At 51.0% G+C, this 25,648-nt stretch overlaps 1 protein-coding gene across 10 annotated transcripts in view; it reads left to right on the top strand.

Annotated features, from left to right (window-relative positions):
* ssbp4 (single stranded DNA binding protein 4) overlaps nucleotides 1–25,648 on the top strand; it is a 191,114-nt gene that overhangs the window by 154,184 nt on the left and 11,282 nt on the right. For 6 of the 10 annotated variants that reach the window (XM_087975887.1, XM_087975884.1, XM_087975885.1 and 3 more), the window contains 6 exons: nucleotides 1,624–1,690; nucleotides 5,679–5,776; nucleotides 6,394–6,461; nucleotides 15,588–15,636; nucleotides 22,990–23,025; nucleotides 23,538–23,589. In XM_087975887.1, the coding sequence (XP_087832013.1) occupies nucleotides 1,624–1,690; nucleotides 5,679–5,776; nucleotides 6,394–6,461; nucleotides 15,588–15,636; nucleotides 22,990–23,025; nucleotides 23,538–23,589 (370 nt within the window). The remainder of the gene's footprint in view (nucleotides 1–1,623; nucleotides 1,691–5,678; nucleotides 5,777–6,393; nucleotides 6,462–15,587; nucleotides 15,637–22,989; nucleotides 23,026–23,537; nucleotides 23,590–25,648) is intronic. The other 4 variants (XM_087975886.1, XM_087975881.1, XM_043721526.2 and 1 more) reach the window with 2 other exon arrangements.

The following is a 25,648-nucleotide window of genomic DNA, read 5'->3' as shown; positions in this document are numbered from 1 at the left end:
TCCGTTGAAGGGACAATAGTCCAGAGAAACATGAGATTCAACCGCATTGTGGCAGGTTGGGAATTTGAATTCAGTTTTTAAAATCTGCTCCAAGAAAACGTGAGAATAAGCCGGTTGGAATGTGGTTAAAAAGAGTCTGGTTGACAGGTTGTGATTTAGGGAGAGGAGAGCTGCTGTCCATCCTCAGTCAGACCTTGTATGTGACTCCAGTCCCCATACCAAGAAGGTTAATGCACAACTGTGTAAGGAACTGGCCCAGCAGACACTCCCTCAGACCAAAGCCATTGTCAGGAGTTCAAAACCGTGACTGAGATAACTCCAGAGGCTGGTATTCCGTCACCAAGTCACCTTTCATTTACACATGGATCGTACTTGACACTGACCCAGCTCCCTCAGAGCCAGCTCTCAGTGTGAACAGAACCTCTGACATTCTTGTTTATTTTTTTTCAGTTAGAGGATCCAGGAATAAAGTAAAAGTCAACAATTGCAGCTCAGGCAGTCAGGCATGAAATAAAGAAGCAATTTTACACAAGAGGAGTAGTGGAAAACTGGAATTCTCTGCCTGAAACTGCTGTAAATGCTGAGGATAAATTGAAATTTTCAAGACAGATGTGAAACAACTCCACAGGGGTTGGTATCCAGTCACTAAGTCATCCTTTATTTACACGTGGAGAGTTCTTAACACTGACCCAGCTCCCTCAGAGCCAGCTCTCAGAGTGAACAGGATGCCTGATACTCCTGTTTTTTTATATAACAGCATGATGCCAGAATGCTTACTCCAACTCAAAGGTGACTGTTACGAGCAAATTTCTTCAGGAGCATGCTTTGCTCACATCACCACTGAAAAGCTCCACAGAGGCCAGTATCCCATCACCAAGTCACCCTTTATTTATATGTGGGAATTCCTTGACACTGACCCAGCTCCCTCAGAGCCAGCTCTCAGAGTGGACCGGATGCCTGACACTCCTGTTTATATCTGTCAGCCAGGGCTCCCTGATTGGACCAGATTAGCGGCCTCAGTCTAGGTACTCATACTGTATGAAGGCCACCTGACTGACCTCATTACAATCACTATAGTTCCCAGTGAATAGAGACCAGCAATAAATATCAACTATCCACTGATACCCACTCCCTCCAGATAAAGACTTCTCTTTATCTGTTATTTATTGTGAAGTTAGTGATGGTGAGGGAGCAGGTGATTGGAAGCTGGGGAACAGACACTTGATGTAGGAGGCTCCTGGTCCAGCATCATGTCCATTCAGCAGATACAGCCCGTACCAGAGAAACAACACCAGGCAGCAACTGACCTGGGCCCCAGCTACAGAGACTCCCCACCCCATCCACATGCGGGAGGGGCACAGGAACAACAGGGGCTGGTGAACACATTTGACAACTGTATTGTGTCAGGGTGTAAACCAAATGGTTATTATCTTCCTCACCATGTCACAATTCTTCAGGATGATACCCACAGTGAGACAGAGGTGGTACAGGAAGGAACAGACAGGGAGTGGAAGGACCCTGAGGGGGGTGGGAGCTGGTTGGGGCGAGGATGAGTGGGAGGGGAGTGGGAATGGGGGTGGAATACTCCATGGTAACCGGCCTGATGTTGTTTTATCCCCGCAGCCACCTGCTGGAGTCCCAGGCTCACAGTCCCTGTTACCGAACACCTTGGAGACCACCAGGCAGCAAGGTTAGCATAAGAGAGCGGGGACCTCACATCTTACACTCATGACTGACACCCATCTTCTTAATGTTCCCTGGGACTGATCCAAGTGATCCTCTCCGGGCCCACGACGAGGTGGGGGAGGGGCTGGTGGTGGGAAGGGGTGGGAGTGAGGGTGATGAGTGGGGGGAAGGGGTGGGTGTGAGGGTGGGGATTGGGTGAAGGTGTTAGGGAGGGTGAATGTCAGGTAATGGTTGGGTTTGGGGTGTGGGAGTTGTGCTGCCTCTGTCCAGTAACAATGTACTAGCGCTGCATGTGGTGTTGACATTACAGTTTCTCACTGTGTGCAGGACAATCGAAGGGGAGAATGTAACTGTACCCCAACAGAGAAACCACAAACAATATTTCAATCAGATTCCCCAGAGACGGTGGCAACTGCTCCATCTTTATCCATCTCCCAGTTATTTTGGGATCTGGGATCTGTGTTACTGGGGACTGATGTGTGATTGGTCCAGTGAGCTCAGAAAGGGCAGACTGACCTCAGATCAGTGGTTCGGAAATCTCTCCCTGTTCAGGGAATCTCAACCAACCTATACCTTGTGATGGAGAGTGATCACTGTGATCAGTCGGTCACTTATAGAGTCATAGAGATGTACAGCATGGAAACAGACCCTTCGGTCCAACCCGTCCATGCCGACCAGATATCCCAACCCAATCTAGTCCCACCTGCCTGTACCCGGCCCATATCCCTCCAAACCCTTCCTAATCATATACCCATCCAAATACCTTTTAAATGTTGCAACTGTACCAGCCTCCACCACATCCTCTGGCAGCTCATTCCATACACGTACCACCCTGTGTGTGAAAAAGTTGCCCTTTAGGTCTCTTTTATATCTTGCCCCTCTCACCCTAAACCTATGCCCTCTAGTTCTGGACTCCCCCACCCCAGGGAAAAGACTTTGTCTATTTATCCTATCCATGCTCCTCATGATGTTATAAACCTCTATAAGGTCACCCCTCAGCCTCCGACACTCCAGAGAAAACAGCCCCAGCCTGTTCAGCCTCTCCCAATAGCTCAAATACTCCAACCCTGGCAACATCCTTGTAAATTTTTTCTGAACCCTTTCAAGTTTCACAACACCTTTCCGATAGGAAGGAGACCAGAATTGCACGCAATATTCCAACAGTGGCCTAACCAAAGTCCTGTACAGCCGCAACATGACCTTCCAACTCCTGTACTCAATGCTCTGACCAATAAAGGAAAGCATACCAAACACCTTCTTCACTATCCTATCTACCTGTGACTCCACTTTCAAGGAGCTATGAACTTGCACTCCAAGGTCTCTTTGTTCAGCAACACTCCCTAAGACCTTACCATTAGGTGTATAAGTCCTGCTAAGATTTGCTTTTCCAAAGTGCAGCACCACACATTTATCTGAATTGAACTCCATCTGCCACTTCTCAGCCCATTGGCCCATCTGGTCCAGATCCTGTTGTAATCTGAGGAAACCCTCTTCGCTGTCCACCACACCTCCAATTTTGGTGTCATCTGCAAACTTACTAACTGTACCTCTTATGCTCACATCCAAATCATTTATGTAAATGACAACAAGTAGAGGGCCCAGCACCGATCCTTGTGGCACTCCACTGGTCACAGGCCTCCAGTCTGAAAAACTATTCTCTTCCTATCAGTGTGCTTGGAAGGGCATTGCAATGAATCCTGAGATCCTGCAGGTTGTACAGAATTCAGAGACCCATATAGTGAGAGAGAGAGAGAGCGAGGAAATGTGAGGTGCAGAACATGAGAATAACACACTGGGCAGGGTGGGGATGGGGACAAGGGCAGTGGGTTTGAAAGACGTGGGAGTGGAGGATGGGCTCAGGGTGCTTTTCAGAGAGTACACTGTGGGCATCACAGGCAGCTTCCATGATGATACCACCCACACTTTGTTTGTCTCTGCCCGGCTTGCCAAACCTGAGACCACCCCACCCCTGCCCACTTGATACCCCTCCTTGACTAACCTCCTTCCCAGCAGTGGATACTTCCCATGGGTGGGGGACATCAACACTCCGAGGGATGGTGGTCCCATTCTCACCGTCTCCTTGTTCCTGCTCGGTGCACAGTCTGGTTGTATCTGGATCGCACCTGCTGGAGGTGGGCCATCGGTGTATGGGCAGGACAATCAAACCGTCCAGGACCCACAGACGCCACATCAATTATACAGACTAGTGTCAGTGTTTACAGGGGTCCCTGGGGAGGGGGGAGTATGTCAGTATTTACAGGGGTCCCTGGGGAGGGGGGAGTGTGTCAGTATTTACAGGGGTCCCTGGGGAGGGGGGAGTGTGTCAGTATTTACATGGGTCCCTGGGGAGGGGGGAGTGTGTCAGTATTTACAGGGGTCCCTGGGGAGGGGGGAGTGTATCAGGGTTTACGGGGGTACCTGGGGAGGGGGGGAGTGTGCCAGTGTTGACAGGGGTACCTGGGGAGGGGGGAATGTGTCAGTATATACAGGGGTCCATGGGGAGGCGGGGGAGTGTGTCAGTGTTTATGGGGTCCCTGGGGAGGGGGAAGTGTGTCAGTGCTTACAGGGGTCCCTGGGGAAGGGGGGAGTGTGTCAGTATTTACAGGGGTCCCTGGGGAGGGGGGAGTGTGTCAGTGTTTACAGGGGTCCCTGGGGAGGGGGGGAATGTCTCAGGGTTTACGGGGTCACTGGGGAAGGGGGGAGTGTGTCAGTGTTTACAGGGGTCCCTGGGGAGGGGGAGTGTGTCAGTGTTTACACGGGTCCCTGGGGAGGGGGGAGTGTGTCAGTGTTTACACGGGTCCCTGGGGAGGGGGGAGTGTGTCAGTGTTTACACGGGTCCCTGGGGAGGGGGGAGTGTGTCAGTGTTTACACGGGTCACTGGGGAGGGGGAGTGTGTCAGTGTTTACACGGGTCACTGGGGAGGGGGGAGTGTGTCAGTGTTTACACGGGTCCCTGGGGAGGGGGGAGTGTGTCAGTGTTTACCGGGGTCCCTGGGGAGGGGGGAGTGTGTCAGTGTTTACACGGGTCACTGGGGAGGGGGGAGTGTGTCAGTGTTTACACGGGTCCCTGGGGAGGGGGGAGTGTGTCAGTGTTTACCGGGGTCCCTGGGGAGGGGGGAGTGTGTCAGTATTTACATGGGTCCCTGGGGAGGGGGGAGTGTGTCAGTATTTACAGGGGTCCCTGGGGAGGGGGGAGTGTGTCAGTGTTTACACGGGTCCCTGGGGAGGGGGGAGTGTGTCAGTGTTTACACGGGTCACTGGGGAGGGGGAGTGTGTCAGTGTTTACACGGGTCACTGGGGAGGGGGGAGTGTGTCAGTGTTTACACGGGTCCCTGGGGAGGGGGGAGTGTGTCAGTGTTTACAGGGGTCCCTGGGGAGGGGGGAGTGTGTCAGTATTTACATGGGTCCCTGGGGAGGGGGGAGTGTGTCAGTATTTACAGGGGTCCCTGGGGAGGGGGGAGTGTGTCAGGGTTTACTGGGGTCCCTGGGGAGGGGGTAGTGTGTCAGTGTTTACAGGGGTACCTGGGGAGGTGGGAATGTGTCAGTATATACAGGGGTCCATGGGGAGGCGGGGGAGTGTGTCAGTGTTTATGGGGTCCCTGGGGAGGGGGAAGTGTGTCAGTGCTTACAGGGGTCCCTGGGGAGGGGGAATGTGTCAGTGTTTACAGGGGTCCCTGGGGAGGGGGGAGTGTGTCAGTATTTACAGGGGTCCCTGGGGAGGGGGGAGTGTGTCAGTATTTACAGGGGTCCCTGGGGAGGTGGGGAGTGTGTCAGTATTTACAGGGGTCCCTGGGGAGGGGGGAGTGTGTCAGGGTTTACAGGGGTCCCTGGGGAAGGGGGAGTGTGTCAGTATTTACAGGGGTCCCTGGGGAGGGGAGGAGTGTGTCAGTGTTTACTGGGGGCCCTGGGGAGGGGGTGTGTGTGTCAGTGTTTACTGAGGGCCCTCGGTGTGGGCTTGTATTGCTGATGTGGATTTGTCTGTCTCTAAACCAGGGCCTCTGGGTGTGGCTGGTCCGATACAGAGAATGAGTGCTCCCCGTGGTCTTGCTAGCCTTGGGCCACAGGTAGGTGACCACAGCCTCGGGCCACAGGTAAGTGACCACAGCCATTGACCCAGAGATAGAGGTTCTGAGATTCAGAATGAGTGACATTGCAGCATGAATTAATCTGATCTGGGATGTGGCTATTCCTGCTACTCCCACATTAATCCTGTCCCCAGTTTCTACATGGTATCCCCATTGTGTTGTGAGTTTTGGAACCATTCGGTCCATCAGGAGTGGCCAAGGGGATTCTCCAGGAGCTGATCGTTCTCCATGTTGCAGCTCAGGCTGGTCCTGGATTGGTTCTTGTAAACTATCAGGGGTGGAGTCAGCAGGTGACACCCACTGGGGCTCACCTATTGTGGACACTGCACTGGACAATGGGCCGAATGGTCTCCTTATGTGCCAGGGCAATCTGTGACTCTATTATGCATTGCAATACCCTGAGGAGGCCATTCTTCCACAGTCTCTTGGGTTATGCTGCTACCCCATGACTCAGTCACAAATATACAGCTTTCTGTCGGCACTAGCCTCAGCTGGGGCAATACAAAGGGGTAAAGACCACCTTCCTGTGTGCTAATTGGCTGACCCCATGTTCTGTCCCTGATGGTGCCTGGATTTCTCCCGAATGTTCACCAACTCTGATCTGCTTTCCCTTTCTCCTACAGAGTTATGGAGGAACAATGCTACCTCCACCAAACTCCCTTGGAGGCCACGGAATGCTGGGAATGAATATGTAAGCTTTCCAATTGGATATCCATCTTATTGAGCTGTTGGTGTTTGAGCATGTAGTCCTAATAGTTGGGGCGCAGTCTCTTCAGTTCCATTTGCTGACAGATTACAGGAGTGGGATAAACAGAGACATCATCGGGATAGGGCAAGTCCATTTGGCCCAGCACACCTGCTATCTCCTTGATAGAATGATCCATTTGGACCCACATCCTCACATCCTGCTGTATACTGCAGCAGAGAGTCAGTTAGCAGTACACGATTCATATCCAACCTCAGGAGCTCACTGACCCTTCACCCGCCCCACCTCCCCCGCTGTGCACAGTACTGAAGGAGTGCTGCACTGCCAGAGGGTCAGTGCTGAGGGAGTGCCACACTGTCAAGAGGGTCAGTGCTGAGGGAGTGCTGCACTGTCAAGAGGGTCAGTGCTGAGGGAGTGCTGCACTGTCGGAGGGTCAGTGCTGAGGGAGTGCTGCACTGTCAAGAGGGTCAGTGCTGAGGGAGTGCTGCACTGTCGGAGGGTCAGTGCTGAGGGAGTGCTGCACGGTCGGAGGGTCAGTGCTGAGGGAGTGCCGCACTGTCAGAAAGTCAGTGCTGAGGGAGCGCCGCACTGTCAGAGGGTCAGTGCTGAGGGAGTGCCGCACTGTCGGAGGGTTAGTACTGAGGGAGTGCTGCACTGTCAAAGAGTCAGTGCTGAGGGAGTGCCGCACTGTCAGTGGGTCAGTGCTGAGGGAGTGCCGCACTGTTGGAGGGTCAGTGCTGAGGGAGTGCTGCACTGTCGGAGGGTCAGTGCTGAGGGAGTGCTGCACTGTCAAGAGGGTCAGTGCTGAGGGAGTGCTGCACTGTCAAGAGGGTCAGTGCTGAGGGAGTGCTGCACTGTCAAGAGGGTCAGTGCTGAGGGAGTGCTGCACTGTCAAGAGGGTCAGTGCTGAGGGAGTGCTGCACTGTCGGAGGGTCAGTGCTGAGGGAGTGCTGCACTGTCAAGAGGGTCAGTGCTGAGGGAGTGCTGCACTGTCGGAGGGTCAGTGCTGAGGGAGTGCTGCACGGTCGGAGGGTCAGTGCTGAGGGAGTGCCGCACTGTCAGAAAGTCAGTGCTGAGGGAGCGCCGCACTGTCAGAGGGTCAGTGCTGAGGGAGTGCCGCACTGTCGGAGGGTCAGTACTGAGGGAGTGCTGCACTGTCAAAGAGTCAGTGCTGAGGGAGTGCCGCACTGTCAGTGGGTCAGTGCTGAGGGAGTGCCGCACTGTTGGAGGGTCAGTGCTGAGGGAGTGCTGCACTGTCGGAGAGTCAGTGCTGAGGGCGTACTGCACTGTCGGAGAGTCAGTGCTGAGGGAGTGCCACATTGTCAGAGGGTCAGTGCTGAGGGAGTGCCGCACTTTCGGAGGGTCAGTGCTGAGGGATCGCCGCACTGTCGGAGGGTCAGTGCTGAGGGAGTGCTGCACTGTCGGAGGGTCAGTGCTGAGGGAGTGCTGCACTGTCGGAGGGTCAGTGCTGAGGGAGTGCTGCACTGTCGGAGGGTCAGTGCTGAGGGAGTGCTGCACTGTCAGAGGGTCTGTGCTGAGGGAGTGCCGTACTGTCAGAGAGCCAGTACTGAGGGAGTGCTGCACTGTCAAGAGGGTCAGTGCTGAGGGAGTGCTGCACTGTCGGAGGGTCAGTGCTGAGGGAGTGCTGCACGGTCGGAGGGTCAGTGCTGAGGGATCGCCGCACTGTCGGAGGGTCAGTGCTGAGGGATCGCTGCACTGTCGGAGGGTCAGTGCTGAGGGAGTGCTGCACTGTCGGAGGGTCAGTGCTGAGGGATCGCTGCACTGTCGGAGGGTCAGTGCTGAGGGTGTGCTGCACTGTCGGAGGGTCAGTGCTGAGGGAGTGCCGCACTGTCAAAGAGTCTGTGCTGTGGGAGAGTTGCACTGTCGGAGGGTCAGTGCGGAGGGAGTGCTGCACTGTCAGAGGATCAGTGCTGAGGGAGTGCTGCATTGTCGGAGGGTCAGTGCTGAGGGAGTGCCGCACTGTCAGTGGGTCAGTGCTGAGGGAGTGCCGCACTGTTGGAGGGTCAGTGCTGAGGGAGTGCTGCACTGTCGGAGGGTCAGTGCTGAGGGAGTACTGCACTGTCGGAGAGTCAGTGCTGAGGGAGTGCCACATTGTCAGAGGATCAGTGCTGAGGGAGTGCCGCACTGTTGGAGGGTCAGTACTGAGGGAGTGCTGCACTGTCGGAGGGTCAGTGCTGAGGGAGTACTGCACTGTCAGAGGGTCAGTGCTGAGGGAGTGCCGCACGTTCGGAGGGTCAGTGCTGAGGGATCGCCGCACTTTCGGAGGGTCAGTGCTGAGGGATCGCCGCACTGTCAGAGGGTCAGTGCTGAGGGAGTGCCGCACTTTCAGAGGGTCAGTGGTGAGGGATCGCCGCACTGTCGGAGGGTCAGTGCTGAGGGAGTGCTGCACTGTCGGAGGGTCAGTGCTGAGGGAGTGCCGCACTGTTGGAGGGTCAGTGCTGAGGGAGTGCTGCACTGTCGGAGGGTCAGTGTTGAGGGAGTGCTGCACTGTCAAGAGGGTCAGTGCTGAGGGAGTGCTGCACTGTCAAGAGGGTCAGTGCTGAGGGAGTGCTGCACTGTCAAGAGGGTCAGTGCTGAGGGAGTGCTGCACTGTCAAGAGGGTCAGTGCTGAGGGAGTGCTGCACTGTCGGAGGGTCAGTGCTGAGGGAGTGCTGCACTGTCAAGAGGGTCAGTGCTGAGGGAGTGCAGCACTGTCGGAGGGTCAGTGCTGAGGGAGTGCTGCACGGTCGGAGGGTCAGTGCTGAGGGAGTGCCGCACTGTCAGAAAGTCAGTGCTGAGGGAGCGCCGCACTGTCAGAGGGTCAGTGCTGAGGGAGTGCCGCACTGTCGGAGGGTCAGTACTGAGGGAGTGCTGCACTGTCAAAGAGTCAGTGCTGAGGGAGTGCCGCACTGTCAGTGGGTCAGTGCTGAGGGAGTGCCGCACTGTTGGAGGGTCAGTGCTGAGGGAGTGCTGCACTGTCGGAGGGTCAGTGCTGAGGGAGTACTGCACTGTCGGAGAGTCAGTGCTGAGGGAGTGCCACATTGTCAGAGGGTCAGTGCTGAGGGAGTGCCGCACTTTCAGAGGGTCAGTGCTGAGGGATCGCCGCACTGTCGGAGGGTCAGTGCTGAGGGAGTGCTGCACTGTCGGAGGGTCAGTGCTGAGGGAGTGCTGCACTGTCGGAGGGTCAGTGCTGAGGGAGTGCTGCACTGTCGGAGGGTCAGTGCTGAGGGAGTGCTGCACTGTCGGAGGGTCAGTGCTGAGGGAGTGCTGCACTGTCAGAGGGTCTGTGCTGAGGGAGTGCCGTACTGTCAGAGAGCCAGTACTGAGGGAGTGCTGCACTGTCAAGAGGGTCAGTGCTGAGGGAGTGCTGCACTGTCGGAGGGTCAGTGCTGAGGGAGTGCTGCACGGTCGGAGGGTCAGTGCTGAGGGATCGCCGCACTGTCGGAGGGTCAGTGCTGAGGGATCGCTGCACTGTCGGTGGGTCAGTGCTGAGGGAGTGCTGCACTGTCGGAGGGTCAGTGCTGAGGGATCGCTGCACTGTCGGAGGGTCAGTGCTGAGGGTGTGCTGCACTGTCGGAGGGTCAGTGCTGAGGGAGTGCCGCACTGTCAAAGAGTCTGTGCTGTGGGAGAGTTGCACTGTCGGAGGGTCAGTGCGGAGGGAGTGCTGCACTGTCAGAGGATCAGTGCTGAGGGAGTGCTGCATTGTCGGAGGGTCAGTGCTGAGGGAGTGCCGCACTGTCAGTGGGTCAGTGCTGAGGGAGTGCCGCACTGTTGGAGGGTCAGTGCTGAGGGAGTGCTGCACTGTCGGAGGGTCAGTGCTGAGGGAGTACTGCACTGTCGGAGAGTCAGTGCTGAGGGAGTGCCACATTGTCAGAGGATCAGTGCTGAGGGAGTGCCGCACTGTTGGAGGGTCAGTACTGAGGGAGTGCTGCACTGTCGGAGGGTCAGTGCTGAGGGAGTACTGCACTGTCAGAGGGTCAGTGCTGAGGGAGTGCCGCACTTTCGGAGGGTCAGTGCTGAGGGATCGCCGCACTTTCGGAGGGTCAGTGCTGAGGGATCGCCGCACTGTCAGAGAGTCAGTGCTGAGGGAGTGCCGCACTTTCAGAGGGTCAGTGGTGAGGGATCGCCGCACTGTCGGAGGGTCAGTGCTGAGGGAGTGCTGCACTGTCGGAGGGTCAGTGCTGAGGGAGTGCTGCACTGTCGGAGGGTCAGTGCTGAGGGAGTGCTGCACTGTCGGAGGGTCAGTGTTGAGGGAGTGCTGCACTGTCGGAGGGTCAGTGCTGAGGGAATGCTGCACTGTCAGAGGGTCAGTGCTGAGGGAGTGCTGCACTGTCGGAGAGTCAGTGCTGAGGGTGTGCTGCACTGTCGGAGGGTCAGTGCTGAGGGAGTGCCGCACTGTCAAAGAGTCTGTGCTGTGGGAGAGTTGCACTGTCGGAGGGTCAGTGCTGAGGGAGTGCTGCACTGTCAGAGGATCAGTGCTGAGGGAGTGCTGCACTGTCGGAGGGTCAGTGCTGAGGGAGTGCTGCACTGTTAGAGGGTCAGTGCTGAGGGAGTGCTGCACTGTCGGAGGATCAGTGCTGAGGGAGTGCTGCACTGTCGGAGGGTCAGTGCTGAGGGAGTGCTGCACTGTCGGAGGGTCAGTGCTGAGGGAGTGCTGCACTGTCGGAGAGTCAGTGCTGAGGGTGTGCTGCACTGTCGGAGGGTCAGTGCTGAGGGAGTGCCGCACTGTCAAAGAGTCTGTGCTGTGGGAGAGTTGCACTGTCGGTGGGTCAGTGCTGAGGGAGTGCTGCACTGTTGGAGGGTCAGTGCTGAGGGAGTGCTGCATTGTCGGAGGGTCAGTGCTGAGGGAGTGCTGCACTGTCGCAGGGTCAGTGCTGAGGGAGTGCTGCATTGTCGGAGGGTCAGTGCTGAGGGAGAGTTGCACTGTCGGAGGGTCAGTGCTGAGGAAGTGCCGCACTGTCAGAGGATCAGTGCTGAGGGAGTGCTGCACTGTCGCAGGGTCAGTGCTGAGGGAGTGCTGCACTGTCGGAGGGTCAGTGCTGAGGGAGTGCTGCACTGTCGGAGGGTCAGTGCTGAGGGAGTGCTGCACTGTCGGAGGGTCAGTGCTGAGGGAGTGCTGCACTGTCGGAGAGTCAGTGCTGAGGGTGTGCTGCACTGTCGGAGGGTCAGTGCTGAGGGAGTGCCGCACTGTCAAAGAGTCTGTGCTGTGGGAGAGTTGCACTGTCGGTGGGTCAGTGCTGAGGGAGTGCTGCACTGTCGGAGGGTCAGTGCTGAGGGAGTGCTGCATTGTCGGAGGGTCAGTGCTGAGGGAGTGCTGCATTGTCGGAGGGTCAGTGCTGAGGGAGAGTTGCACTGTCGGAGGGTCAGTGCTGAGGAAGTGCCGCACTGTCAGAGGATCAGTGCTGAGGGAGTGCTGCACTGTCGGAGGGTCAGTGCTGAGGGAGTGCCCCAGCAGTACCCTTTCAGGCAGCCTGTTCCTGACCACAATAACCTGCTGTCTGGATAATGTTGATTACCAATCACAAAGCCACTCTCATACCCTTCACGAAGTTGAACACCTCGCTCAAATCCTCCTTTCTGAGTCCGTTCCTAATACAGAGTGAAATCTCATTTGCTTTGATTTGGATTGTAAAGAGCTGTCTCAGACATGATGGGCCCAATGGTCTCTTGATGTGATGTGAGTGGTGCTTAGTTCTCATGCAAAAACCAAGAGAAACAGTAATGACCTACAATCCTGTAGCACCTTTCACAACCTCAGAACATGCCAAAGCACCTGGGTGGCCAACAAAGCCCTTTTGAAAGTATCATCATGTTGGAACATAGAACACAGAACATAGAACAGTACAGCACAGAACAGGCCCATCACCCTCGATGTTGCGCCAAACTGTGAACTAATCTAAGCCTATCCCTCTTCACTATCCCATCATCATCCATGTGCTTATCCAAGGATTGTTTAAATGTCCCTAATGTGGCTGAGTTAACTACATTAGCAGGCAGGGCATTCCACACCCTTACCACTCTCTGAGTAAAGAACCTGCCTCTGTCATCTGTCTTAAATCTATCACCCCTCAATTTGCAGCTATGCCCCTCGTACAGACTGACGTCATCATCCTAGGAAAAAGACTCTCACTATCTACCCTATCTAATCCTCTGACCATCTTGTATGTCTCTATTAAATCCCCTCTTAGCCTTCTTCTCTCCAATGAGAACAGACCCAAGTCCCTCAGCCTTTCCTCATAAAAACTTCCCTCCAGACCAGGCAACATCCTGGTAAATCTCCTCTGCACCTTTTCCAATGTTTCCACATCCTTCCTGTAATGGGGTGACCAGAACTGTACACTGTACTCCAAGTGAGGCCGCACTAACATTTTGTATAGTTGCAGCATGACATTACGGCTCCGGAACTCAATCCCTCTACCAATAAAACCTAACACCCCGTATGCCTTCTTAACAGCACTATCAACCTGGGTGGCACCTTTAAGGGATCTATGTACATGGACTCCAAGATCCCTCTGCACATCCACACTACCAAGAATCTTTCAATCAACCCAGTACTCTCTGCCTTCCTGTTATTCTTCCCAAAGTGCATCACCTCACAGTTATCTGCATTGAACTCCATTTGCCACCTTTTAACCCAATTCTGCTGTTTATTCAAGTCCCCCACAAACTGTAACATTCTTCCACTCTGTCCACCGCTCCACTGACTTTAGTGTCGTCTGCAAACTTACTAACCCACCCACCTGTTCCTGAGTCCAAGTCATTTATGAAAATGACAATCAGCAGTGGTCCCAAAGCGGATCCTTGTGGCACACCACTAGTAACCGGACTCCAGGCTGAATATTTTCCATCAACCACCACTCACTGCTTTCTTCGAGAAAGCCAGTTTCTAATCCAAACTGTTAAATCACCCTCAATGCCATGCCTCTGCATTTTCTCCAACAGCCTAACATGTGGAACCTTATGAAAGGCTTTACTGAAGTCCATGTACACCACGTCAATTGCCCTACCCTCATCTACATGCTTGGTCACCTTCTCAAAAAACTCAATGAGGTTTGTGAGATACGACCTGCCCTTGACGAAACCATATTGACTATCTGCAATCAAATTGTTGCTTGCTGGATGATTATAAATTCTATCTTTTATAATCAATTCCAAAACTTTTCCTACAACAGATGTAAGGCTCACTGGTCTATAATTACCTGGGTCATCTTTACTGCCCTTCTTGAGCAAGGGTACAACATTTGCATTCCTCCGGTCCTCTGGTACTAAACCTTCAACAACAATAACTTGAAGATCAAGACCAAAGGCTCTGTCATCTCCTTCCTAGCTTCCCAGAGAATCCTCGGATAAATCCCATTCAGCCCAGGGAACTTAGAGTCATAGAGATGTACAGCATGGAAACAGACCCTTTGGTCCAACCCGTCCATGCTGACCAGATATCCCAACCCAATCTAGTCCCACCTGCCAGCACCCAGCCCATATCCCTCCAAACCCTTCCTATTCATATACCCATCCAAATGCCTCTTAAATGTTGCAATTGTACCAGCCCCCACCACTTCCTCTGGCAGCTCATTCCATACACATACCACCCTGTGTGTGAAAAAGTTGCCCCTTAGGTCTCTTTTAAATCTTTCCCCTCTCACCCTAAACCTATGCCTCCTAGTTCTGGACTCCCCCACCCCAGAGAAAAGACTTTGCCTATTTACCCTATCCATGCCCCTCATAATTTTGTAAACCTCTATAAGGTCACCCCTCAGCCTCCGACGCTCCAGAGAATACAGCCTCAGCCTGTTCAGCCGCTCCCTATAGCTCAATTCTTCCGACCCTGGCAACATCCTTGTAAATCTTTTCTGAACCCTTTCATGTTTCACAACATCTTTCCGATAGGAAGAAGACCAGAATTGCACACAATATTCCAACAGTGGCCTAACTAATGTCCTGTACAGCTGCAACATGACCTCCCAACTCCTGTACTCAATACTCTGACCAATAAAGGAAAGCATATCAAACACCTTCTTCACTATCCTATCTACCTGCGACTCCACTTTCAAGGAGCAATGAACCTGCACTCCAAGGTCTCTTTGTTCAGCAACACTCCCTAGGACCTTACCATTAAGTGTATAAGTCCTGTTAAGATTTGCTTTCCCAAAATGCAGCACCTCGCATTTATCTGAATTAAACTCCATCTACCACTTCTCAGTCTATTGGCCCATCTGGTCCAGATCCTGTTGTAATCTGAGGTAACCCTCTTCGCTGTCCACTACACCTCCAATTTTGGTGTCATCTGCAAACTTACTAACTGTATCTCTTATGCTCGCATCCAAATCATTTATGTAAATGACAAAAAGTAGAGGAACCAGAACCGATCCTTGTGGCACCCCACTGGTTATCTACTTTCACTCCTTCTAGAATTGATAACACTTCCTCCTTACTAACCTCAATCCTTTCTAGTCTAATACCCATATCTCAGTCTTCTCTCTACAATATTCTCCTTTTCCTGAGTGAAAACAGATGAGAAATATTTGTTTAGCCCCTCCTGATCTCCACAGGGTCCACACACAACTTTCCACTTCTGTCTTTGACTGGCCCTATTCCTACTCTTGTCATCCTTTTACTCCTCACGTACCTATAGGAATGTGGGAGTCGTGGCTGACAGTTTGTGCACAGCAAAATCCCACAAAGAGAAATGTGGCCGTGGCAATGTCACTCGTTTTAGTCTTTTATTGTTGGTAGTGAAGGTGAAAAATATTTGGCTTTTGATGCTTTGTAGCAGGAGAAAGAGAGGAGTTTGAGGGAGAGTGCTCTCAGCTGGAGGAAGATGATGGAAACGTCGTGACTGAGAGAGGAGGACAATGATGATGGATCCTGTCCTCTCAGAGAGGATCCTCTGTCACAGTACAGATCTCTCACTGTGTGGGTACCTATCACTGAATGGGTACCCTCTCAGATGTGGATCTTCTGTCAGTGTGGATCCATCTGTGTGGGGATCACTGTCTTGGTGTGGATCCTGTTTCAGTGTGAATCTCCTGCAGTCCAGAGCCAGTGAGTTTTGTTGTGGGATCCTCTGGGATTACCTGTGATCTCTGACACTTGGTAGTGTTTGTTTTACAGGGCCCCTGGAGGAGGACGTTCTTGGCCAAACCCAACAAACACGAACTCTGTGAGTAACAGAGCTGACCAACAGCCCCTGGTCAAATAGGAAATAAATATATTTAATTGCACAGTAACTCTGTGGATTTATTGACACAGGAGCAAGAGGGTTGTCACAGTTGGGGATTTGAATTTTCCTAACGTAGACTGGGCCTGCCAGAACGTTAAGGGCTTACATGGGGTGCAATTTATTAAATGTGTTCAGGAAAGTTTCCTTGAGCAGTATATAGAGGGTCCTACTCAGGAAGGGTCAAAACCCGACCTACTCTTGGGAAATAGGAGAGGACTGGTGAAGGATGTGTCAGTGGGGAGCATTTGGGATCAGTGACCATAGTTCTATTAATTTTAAATATAGTTATGGAGGGGGACAAAACTGGTCCACAGGCTTGAGTTCTAAATTGGGGCAAGGTAAATTTTGATGGAATTAGACAAGAGCTTGTAGGGGTTGGTTGGAGTAGTCTGTTTGCAAGCAAAGGGACCTCTGGCAAGTGGGAGACCTTTAAAAGTGAAATAGCTTGAGTTCAAGGTCCATATCTTCCTGTGAGAGTGAAGGGTAAGGTTGGCAGGAGCAGGGAACCCTGGATGATAAGAGACATTGAGACTTTGAGGCGTGGCTCAGGCACAGGCAACTGGGATCAAGGGAATCCCGGGAGGTATACAGGGGATACAGGGGTTTACTGAAGAAGGACATCAGGAGGGCGAAAAGGGGGCACGAGATAGCCTTGGATTAGGGTAGATCCAAAGAGGTTCTTTAATATATTAAAGGAAAAAGAATAACTAGAGAGAGAATAGGAGCCCTCAAGTACCTTTTTTCCTGTCCGGGAGCAGCAGGAGACACAGCCGAGGGGACTTGGAGACCAGGAGGGTAAGGACTTAGTATATATTTGGGCAGTGGCTAAACCCAAGATACTACACATGTAGTATCTCCCTCCCGCGCCCCCTCCTCTAACCAGAAGATAAAGATTCTGTAAGGTAACGTTTTTTATCTTTTCTCTTCTTTCATATATTTAAGTGCATTGTTTGGTTTTAGTTAGTTGATATAAAGCTAAGGCTTACAATGGCAGGGGACCTCAGACCCGTGGCACGTGCCTCTTACTTGATCTGGGAGCTCAGGGACGTGTCTGACGTTCCTGACTCTGACTCATGCAAGAAGTGTGTCCAGCTGCAGCTCTTGTTTGACCACGTGATGGCTCTGGAGCTGTGGATGGACTCACTGTGGCGCATCCGCAATGCGGAAGAAGTCGTGGATAGCACGTTTACTGAATTGGTCGCACCGCAGGTTAGAATTGCTGAGGGAGACAGTGAATGGATAACCAAAAGGCAGAGAAAGAGTAGGAAGGCAGTGCAGGTGTCCCCTGGGGTCATCTCCCTCCAAAACAGGTATACCGTTTTGGATACTGTTGGGGGAGATGGCTCACCAGGGGAGGGCAGCAGTGGTCAAGATCATGGCACCGTGGCGGGCACTGCTGTTCAGAAGGGCAGGAAAAAGACTCATAGGACCACAGTCATAGGGGATTCTATTGTGAGGGGAGTAGATAGGCGGGTCTGTGGCCGAAAACGGGACTCCCAGATGGTATGTTGCCTCCCAGGTGCTCGGGTCAGGGATGTCACTGATCGGCTGCAGAGCATTCTAAAAGGGGAGGGTGAACAGCCAGTTGTCTTGGTGCATATAGACACCAACGATAGAAGTAAAAAACAAGATGAGGTCCTGAAAGAAGAATTCAGGGAATTAGGAGAGAAGTTAAAGGGGAGGTTCTCAAAGGTAGTGATCTCGGGATTACTCCCAGTGCCACGTGCTAGCCAGGGTAGAAATGAAAGAAAAAGCAGAATGAACACGTGGCTTGAGAGATGGTGTAAGAGGGAGGGGTTCAGATTTGTTGGACATTGGGACCAATTCTGGGGAAGGTGGGACTATTATAAATTGGACAGTCTACATCTGAACCAGGCCGGAACCAATGTCCTTGGGGGAGTTTTTGCTACCGCTGTTGGGGAGGTTTTAAACTAATGTGACAGGGGACTGGGAACTAGAAGGGAAGACAAGTAGGCAGTAAGGTGGAGACTGGAGACTGTAAGAATTATGAAGATAGCATTAATAAAGGGGAGAGTAGGCAGGGAGCAGGTGAGTGCAAAAGAACTGGTGGCCTGAAGTGCATCTACTTTAAAGCAAGGAGTATAGTGGGTAAGGCAGATGAACCTAGGGCTTGGATTGGTGCCTGGGAGTATGACATTATTGCGATCACAGAGACTTGGTTGAAGGAACAGCATGATTGGCAACTAAATGTTCCTGGATATAGACGCTTCAGACAGGACAGGGAGGGAAGTAAAGGTGGGGAGGGCGGGGGGGGGGGGGGGTGGAGTTGCATTGCTGGTCAGGGACGACACCACGGCTGTGCTAAAGGAGGACACTATGGAGGGCTTGGGTAGTGAGGCATTATGGGTGGAGCTTAGAAATAAGAAGGGTGCAGTTACATTGTTGGGGCTGTATTACAGGCCTCCCAACAGTGAGCGTGAGATAGAAGAACAAATAGGTAAACAGATTATGGAAAGATGTTGAGGCAACAGGGTGGTGGTGATGGGAGATTTTAATTTTCCCAACATTGACTGGGATATACTTAGTGTCAGAGATCTGGATGGGGCAGGATTTGTAAGATCTGGTACTGGGGAACGAGCCAGGACAGGGGGTAGAAGTTGTGGTGGGGCTTTCTTTGGGAACAGTGACCACAATTTTGTAAGTTTTAGAATACTCGTAGATAAAGAAGAGAGTGGTCCTAAGGGAAGAGTGCTAAACTGGGCCAAGCCCAATTATATCAAAATTAGGCAGGAGCTGGGAATGTGGGTTGGCCACAGCTGTTTAAAGGGAAGTTCACAATTGATATGTAGGAGGCTTTCAAAGATAGGTTAAAGATTGTGCAGGATAGGCATGTCCCGTTGAAGGCAAAGGATAGGAAAGGCAAGCTTCATGAACTGTGGATGACAGGAGAAATTGTACAACTGGCCAAGAGGAAAAGGGAAGCGTACGTAAGGTCCAGGCAGATAAGAACAGGATGGGCCCTGGAGGAATATCGGAAGAGTAGGACAAGTCTTAAACAAGGAATCAAGCGTCTAAAATGGGTCATGAAATAGCTTTAGCGAGTAGAATTAAGGAGAATCCCAAAGCATTTTATTCTTATATAAGAAGTAAGCGGGTAACTAGAGAAAGGATTGATCCACTAAAGGATAATGAAGGAAGGCTGTGTGTTGAACCTGAGAAAATGAGTGAGATTCTGAATGATTACTTTGCATCAGTGTTCACTGAGGGGAGGGACAGGATGAATGTTGAGATTAGAGATAGAAGTTTGATTAGTCCGGATCATGTTGGCATAAGTCGGGAAGATGTGTTGGGTAGGCTAGAGGTTGTTAAGGTGGACAAATCCCCAGGACCGGATGGGATCTATCCCAGGTTGCTGAGGGACGTGAGAGAGGAAATAGCTGGGGCCCTGACAGATATCTTTGTAGTATCCTTAAACACAGGTGAGGTGCCGGAGGATTGGAGGGTTGCTCACGTTGTCCCCCTGTACAAGAAGGGTAGTAGGGATATTCCTGGTAACTGCTGAAAAATGTGTTGCTGAATCATTCCTGAAGAAGGGCTTATGCCCGAAACGTTGATTCTCCTGCTCCTTGGATGCTGCCTGACCTGCTGCGCTTTTCCAGCAACACATTTTTCAGCTCTGATCTCCAGCATCTGCAGTCCTCACTTTCTCCTATTCCAGGTAACTACAAACCAGTGAGCCTGACATCAGTGGTGGGAAAGTTGCTTGATCAGGGATAAAATCAATTTATGTTTGGAAAAGAATGGGCTTATCAATGATAGGCAACATGGTTTTGTGCAGGAGATTGTGCCCTACCAACTTAATGGAGTTCTTTGAGGAAGTGGCCAAGTTGATAGATGAAGGAAGGGCTGTTGATGTCATATACATGGACTTTAGTAAGGCGTTTGTTAAGGTTCCCCATGGTAGACTAATGGAGAAAGTGAAGTCACATGGTGTGCAGGGTGTTCTAGCGAGGTGGATAAAGAACTGGTTGAGCAACAGGAGACAGAGAGTAGTAGTTGAAGGGAGTTTCTCGAAATGGAGAAAGGTGACCAGTGGTGTTCCACAGGGGTCAGTGCTGGGGCCACTGTTGTTTGTGATATACATAAATGATCTGGAAGAGGGCACTGTTGGTATGATCAGCAAGTTTGCAGATGACACAAAGATTGGTGGAGTAGCAGAAAGCATAAGGGACTGTCAGAGAATACAGGAGGATATAGATAGACTGGAGAGTTGGGTGGAAAAGTGGCAGATGGAGTTCAATCCAGACAAATGTGAGGTGATGCATTTTGGGAAGTCTAATTCTAGAGCGAATTATACAGTGAACGGAAGAGCCTTGGGAAGAGTTGATGAGCAGAGAGATCTGGGAGTTCAGGTCCATTGTACCCTGAAGGTGGCTGCACAGGTGGATAGAGTGGTCAAGAAGGCATATAGTATGCTTTCCTTCATCAGACGGGGTATTGAGTATAAGAGCTGGCAAGTCATGTTAAAATTGTACAAGACTTTGGTTCGGCCACATTTAGAATACTGTGTACAGTTCTGTTCACCACATTACCAAAAGGATGTGGACCCTTTGGAGAGGGTGCAGAGAAGGTTTACGAGGATGTTGCCTGGTATGGAAGGTGCTAGATATGAAGAGAGGTTGAGTAGGTTAGGATTGTTTTCATTTGAAAAAAGTAGATTGAGGGGGGAACCTGATTGAGGTTTACAAAATCATGAAGGGTATAGACAGGGTGGATAGAGACAAACCTTTTCCCAGGGTGAAGGATTCAATAACGAGAGGTCACACTTGCAAGGTGAGAGGTGGAAAGTTTAAGGGGGATATACGCGGCAAGTACTTCACACAGAGGGTGGTGGTCATTTGGAACGCATTGCCAGCAGAGGTGGTAGAGGCAGGCACGGTAGATTCATTTAAGATGCATCTCGACAGATGCATGAGTAGGTGGGGAGCAGAGGGATACAGATGCTTAGGAATTGACCGACAGGTTTAGACAGTGGGTTTGGATCGGCTCAGGCTTGGAGGGCTGAAAGGCCTGTTCCTGGGCTGTAAATTTTCTTTGTTCTTTGTTCTAAGAACCAAGGTGGACATTTATGTGTGGAACTGCAGGACTTGGGTAAGGTCTTCAATGAATATTTCTCCTCTGTGTTTACCATAGAGAAAGACATGAAGGCTTGGGAACTTGGGGAAGTTAGTGCTGATATTTTGGGGACAGTCCATTTCAAAGTAGAGGAGGTGTTGGATGTATCAGAATGTATGAAGATGGATAAATCTTCTGGTCCTGACCAGATATATTCAAGAACACTGCGAGAAGCAAGAGAAGAAATTGTGGGGGCCCAGGCTGATATTTTTGCATCCTTGTTAGCCACGGCTGAGGTTCCAGAAGATGGGAGGGTGGCAAATGTTGTGCCTTTATTCAAGAAAGGCTGCAAAGAAAAACCTGGGAACTATAGATCAGTAAACTTAATGTCTATGGTAGGTAAGTTACTTAAGAAGATTCTGAGAGATAAGAGATACATCCATTTGGAAAGACAGGATTTGATTAGGAATAGTCAGCATGGCTTTGTGTGTGAGAGATCATGCCTCATCAGAGTTCTTTGATGAAGAGGCCGGCAAGGTTGACGAGGGCAGGGCAGTAGATGTAGTCTATATGGATTTAAGTAAGGCCTTTGATAAGGTTCCACATGGTAGGCCACAGCGGAAGGTTAGATCGCATGGAATCCAGGGAGAGCTGGCAAATTGGACACACAATTGGCTTGATGGTAGGAAGCAGAGGGTAATAGTGGAAGGATGTTTGTTGGACTGGAGGCCTGTGACTATTGGAGTGCCTCGGTTGTTGCTGGGGCCATTGCTGTTTGTTATCTATATCAATGATTTGGATGAGAATGTACAAGGCAGGATTAGTAAGTTTGCAGATGACACTAAAATAGGCAGTACTGTGGACAGTGAGGAAGGTTATCAGAAATTGCAGCAGGACCTTGGTCAGCTGGGGAAGTGGGCCGAGAAATGGAAAATGGAGTTTAATATAGACAAGGTCTTGCATTTTGGAAAGTCAAATCAAGTTAGGAGTTTCATGGTGAACGGCAGGGCCTTAAGGAGTGTAGTGGAACAGAGGGACCTTGGATGGTTCTCTGACAGCGGAGTCCCAGGTAGACAGGGTGTGAAGAAGACTTTTGGACACTGGCCTTCATCAATCAGGGCATTAAGTGTAGAGGTTGGGAAGTTATGTTGCAGTTATACAGGACGTTGGTGAGGCTGCACTTGAAGTATTGTGTTCAGTTTTAGTCACCTTGCTGTAGGAAGGATGCTATTAAACTGGAAAGAGTGCAGAAGACATTTACAAGGATGCTGCCAGGATTCAATGGTCTGAATTATAGGGAGAGGTTGGACAAGTTATGACTTTTTTCTTTAGCGCTTAGGAGACTGAGGGAGGATTTTATAGAAGTGTATAAGATCCTGAGAGGTTTGGATAGGATGAATGCACTCAGGCTTTTTCCCAGGGTTGGGAAATCGAGGACTAGAGGGCATCAGTTTAAGGTTAGAGGGGAAAAAATAAAAGGGAACCTGAGGGGCAACTTGTTTAGATTAGATTCCCTACAGCGTGGAAACAGGCCCTTCGGCCCTACAAGTCCACACCGACTCTCTGAACAGTAACCCACCCAGCCCCATTTCCCTCTGCCGAATGCACCTAACACTATGGGCAATTTAGCATGGCCAATTCACCTGACCTGCACATCATTGGACTACGGGAGGAAACCGGAGCACCCGGAGGAAACCCACACAGACACAGGGAGAATGTGCAAACTCCACACAGTCACCCGAGGCTAGAATCAAACCTAGGACCCTGGTGTTGTGAGGCAGCAGTGCCAACCACTGAGCCACCGTGCTGACCCACACAGACCTTTTTACACACAGCACATTTGTGGAATGAGCTGCCAGTGGAAGTGTTTGAGGTGAGTTCATTTATAGAAAAGGCATTTGGACAAATACATGGATAGGAAAGGATTAGAAAAATGTGGGCCATGTGCAGGGAAATGGGGTCAGTGTGGATGGACAGTTTGGTCGGCATGGACCAGTTTGAGCCAAAGGGCCTGTCTCCGTGCTGTAGGATTATAGTTGTATTTTTTACCAGTTGTGACCAGTTCCTGTACTCCAGGTCCAATCTCACACAAAAATATTGCAGATGAGCATTCAGGGATGTGGATAATATTTGAGATTACACACTTTGGCTGTTGTCCTGGACTGACCTGTTATTAATAATGATCAAACATTAATCATTTCTCTCTCTCTGCTCTAGATTCCATATTCCTCGTCATCACCAGGCAGCTATGTGGTGAGTCGATCAAACTGATTTCAAACTTTCGCCAAACCTCCCCCTCCTTTCCCCATCATCCTCCATTTCTGCCTCTCCTCCAGCTGGTGCTTGCATCCTGTATTCCCCCCCCCCCCCACCTCACCACAGACAGGTGTAACCTTCCCTCCCGCCTCCCTCTCTTCCTTCCCGTCTCCACCTCTCCCACTGCCTCTCCCTCCCCATCCCTCTCCCTTTACCTTCTGCCACCTCCTCCCTCCCCCTCCCCACTCCTTTAATTCCCCCGCTTCCCCCTGAGCACCCCTTGTCTCTCACTCTCCAGCCACACAAACTATGCCCTAGTCTCCACTGCCTCTGTCCCAAACCTGCAGCCATGCCGTGCACTCCCATTCCCACTCTTGTCTGGTCAGAACTCACACCCACACCCCCTCACCCCCATGCTTCCCCCTACCACATGCCCATCCTGCCACAGGCTGTCCAGCCCTGGGTCTCTTTCGAGTCTCTTTGGAATAATGTGACGTTTCCTCTCTCAGGGAGCGCCAGGTGGTGGTCCTCCGGGAACATCAATCATTCCCAGTCCGGCAGGTAAGAGGCCTCTCTCCGATAATCGTTGCAGCCAGAGGGTGAGAGTGAGCACGGGGTTGGGGAATGGGAGGATTACAATGGAACCAGAACTGACTGGGGGGGCAAGCAGTGTCTCTAATATAAAGCTCCTTCTACATTGTCCTCCATCAAACACACTCAGGAGAGGGACAGCATAGGGTTAGATACAGAGTAAAGTTCTCCATCACTGCTGACTGTACCACACTAACATTTCCTCTCTCCATCCATGGCTGTGGGTGAGATTTCTGGTTTTCACTGAGTTTGCCTGAGGTTTGTGCAGATCAACATAGAGACAGTACAAAGCTGTTTCACTCTCTGCCTGGGGGAGGGGGTGGGCACTGGGGGTGGGGGAAGGCGACTGTAAACTCCTTGGTCTCAGATGCATGTTGAGTGAGAGGTGTTGGCATTGCTCAGGACATGTACCATTAATGGGGCATTAGCAAGTGTTGACACTGCTCTGGGAAGCTGAGGAGGAGATTGCAGAGCCTTTGGCTTTGATCTTTATGTTGTCATTGTCGACAGGAGTAGTTCCAGGAGACTGGAGGATAGCAAATGTTGTTCCTTTGTTCAAGAAGGGGAGTAGAGACAACCCTGGTAATTATAGACCAGTGAGCCTCACTTCAGTTGTGGGTAAAGTGTTGGAAAAGGTTATAAGAGATAGGATTTATAATCATCTAGAGAGGAATAAGTTGATTATGGATAGTCAACACGGTTTTGTGAAGGGTAGGTGGTGCCTCACAAACCGTGTTGAGTTCTTTGAGAAGGTGATCAAACAGGTGAATGGGTTAAAGTGGTTGATGGGGTGTATATGGATTTCAGTAAGGTGTTTGATAAGGTTCCTTATGGTAGGCTATTGCACAAAATACGGAGGCATGGGATTGAGGGTGATTTAGTGGCTTGGATCAGAAATTAGCTAGTTGAAAGAAGATAGAGGGTGGTGGTTGATGGGAAATGTTCACCTTGGAGTTCAGTTACTAGTGGTGTACTGCAAGGATCTGTTTTGGGGCCACTGCTGTTTGTCATTTTAAAAAATGACCTGGATGAGGGCAGAGAAAGATGGGTTAGTAAATTTGCAGATGGCGCTAACGTTGGTGGAGTTGTGGATAGTACCAAAGGATATTGCAGGTTACAGAGGGACATAGATAAGATGAGAGCTGGGCTGAGAGGTGGCAAATAGAGTTTCATGTGGAAAAGTGTGAAATGTTTCACTTTGGAAAGAGCACCAGGAATGCACAGTACTGGGCTAATGGTAAGATTCTTGGTATTGTAGATGAGCAGAGAGGTCTCAGTGTCCATTTACATAGATCCCTGAAAGTTTCCACCCAGGTTGATACAGTTGTTAAGAAGGCGTATGGTATGTTGGCTTTTATTGGTAGAGGGATTGAGTTTCGAAGCCACGAGGTCATGCTGCAGCTGTACAAAATGCTAGTGCGGCCGCACTTGGGGCATTTCATACAGCTCTGGATGGGACAGACATTATAGGAAGGATGTGGAAGCTTTAGAAAGGGTGCAGAGGAGATTTACCAGGATGTTGCCTGGTATGGAGGAAAGGTCTTATGACGAAAGGCTGAGAGACTTTAGGCTGTTTTTGTTAGAGAGAAGAAGGATGAGAGGTGACACAGTTGAGACATGTAAGATAATCAGAGGGTTAGATAGGGTGGACAGGGAGAGCCTTTTTCCTCGGATGGTGATGACTAACACGAGGGGACATAGCTTTAAATTGAGGGGTGATAGATTTAGGACAGATGTCAGAGGTAGTTTCTTTACTCAGGAAGTAGTTGGGCGTGGAATGTACTGCCTGCAACAGTAGTAGACTCGCCAACTTTAAGGGCATTTAAATGGACATTGGATGAAAATGTGGATGAGAATAGAATAGTGTAGGTTAGATGGGCTTCAGATTGGTTTCACAGGTTGGAGCAACATTGAGGGTCAAAGGGCCTGTAGTGCGCTGTAATGTTCTATGTTCTGAACACATCTTACACATGAAACCTTTTTGAACATCAGTTCTTCAAAATGCTGACAAACTGTTACTGCTTCACCT

This window comes from Chiloscyllium plagiosum, unplaced genomic scaffold, assembly GCF_037043375.1.
Source record: "Chiloscyllium plagiosum isolate Xiang-an unplaced genomic scaffold, Cpla_swu_hap1 HiC_scaffold_28, whole genome shotgun sequence".
In the NCBI taxonomy this organism is placed as follows: domain Eukaryota; kingdom Metazoa; phylum Chordata; class Chondrichthyes; order Orectolobiformes; family Hemiscylliidae; genus Chiloscyllium; species Chiloscyllium plagiosum.
This window is presented reverse-complemented; position numbering and strand designations above follow the sequence as displayed.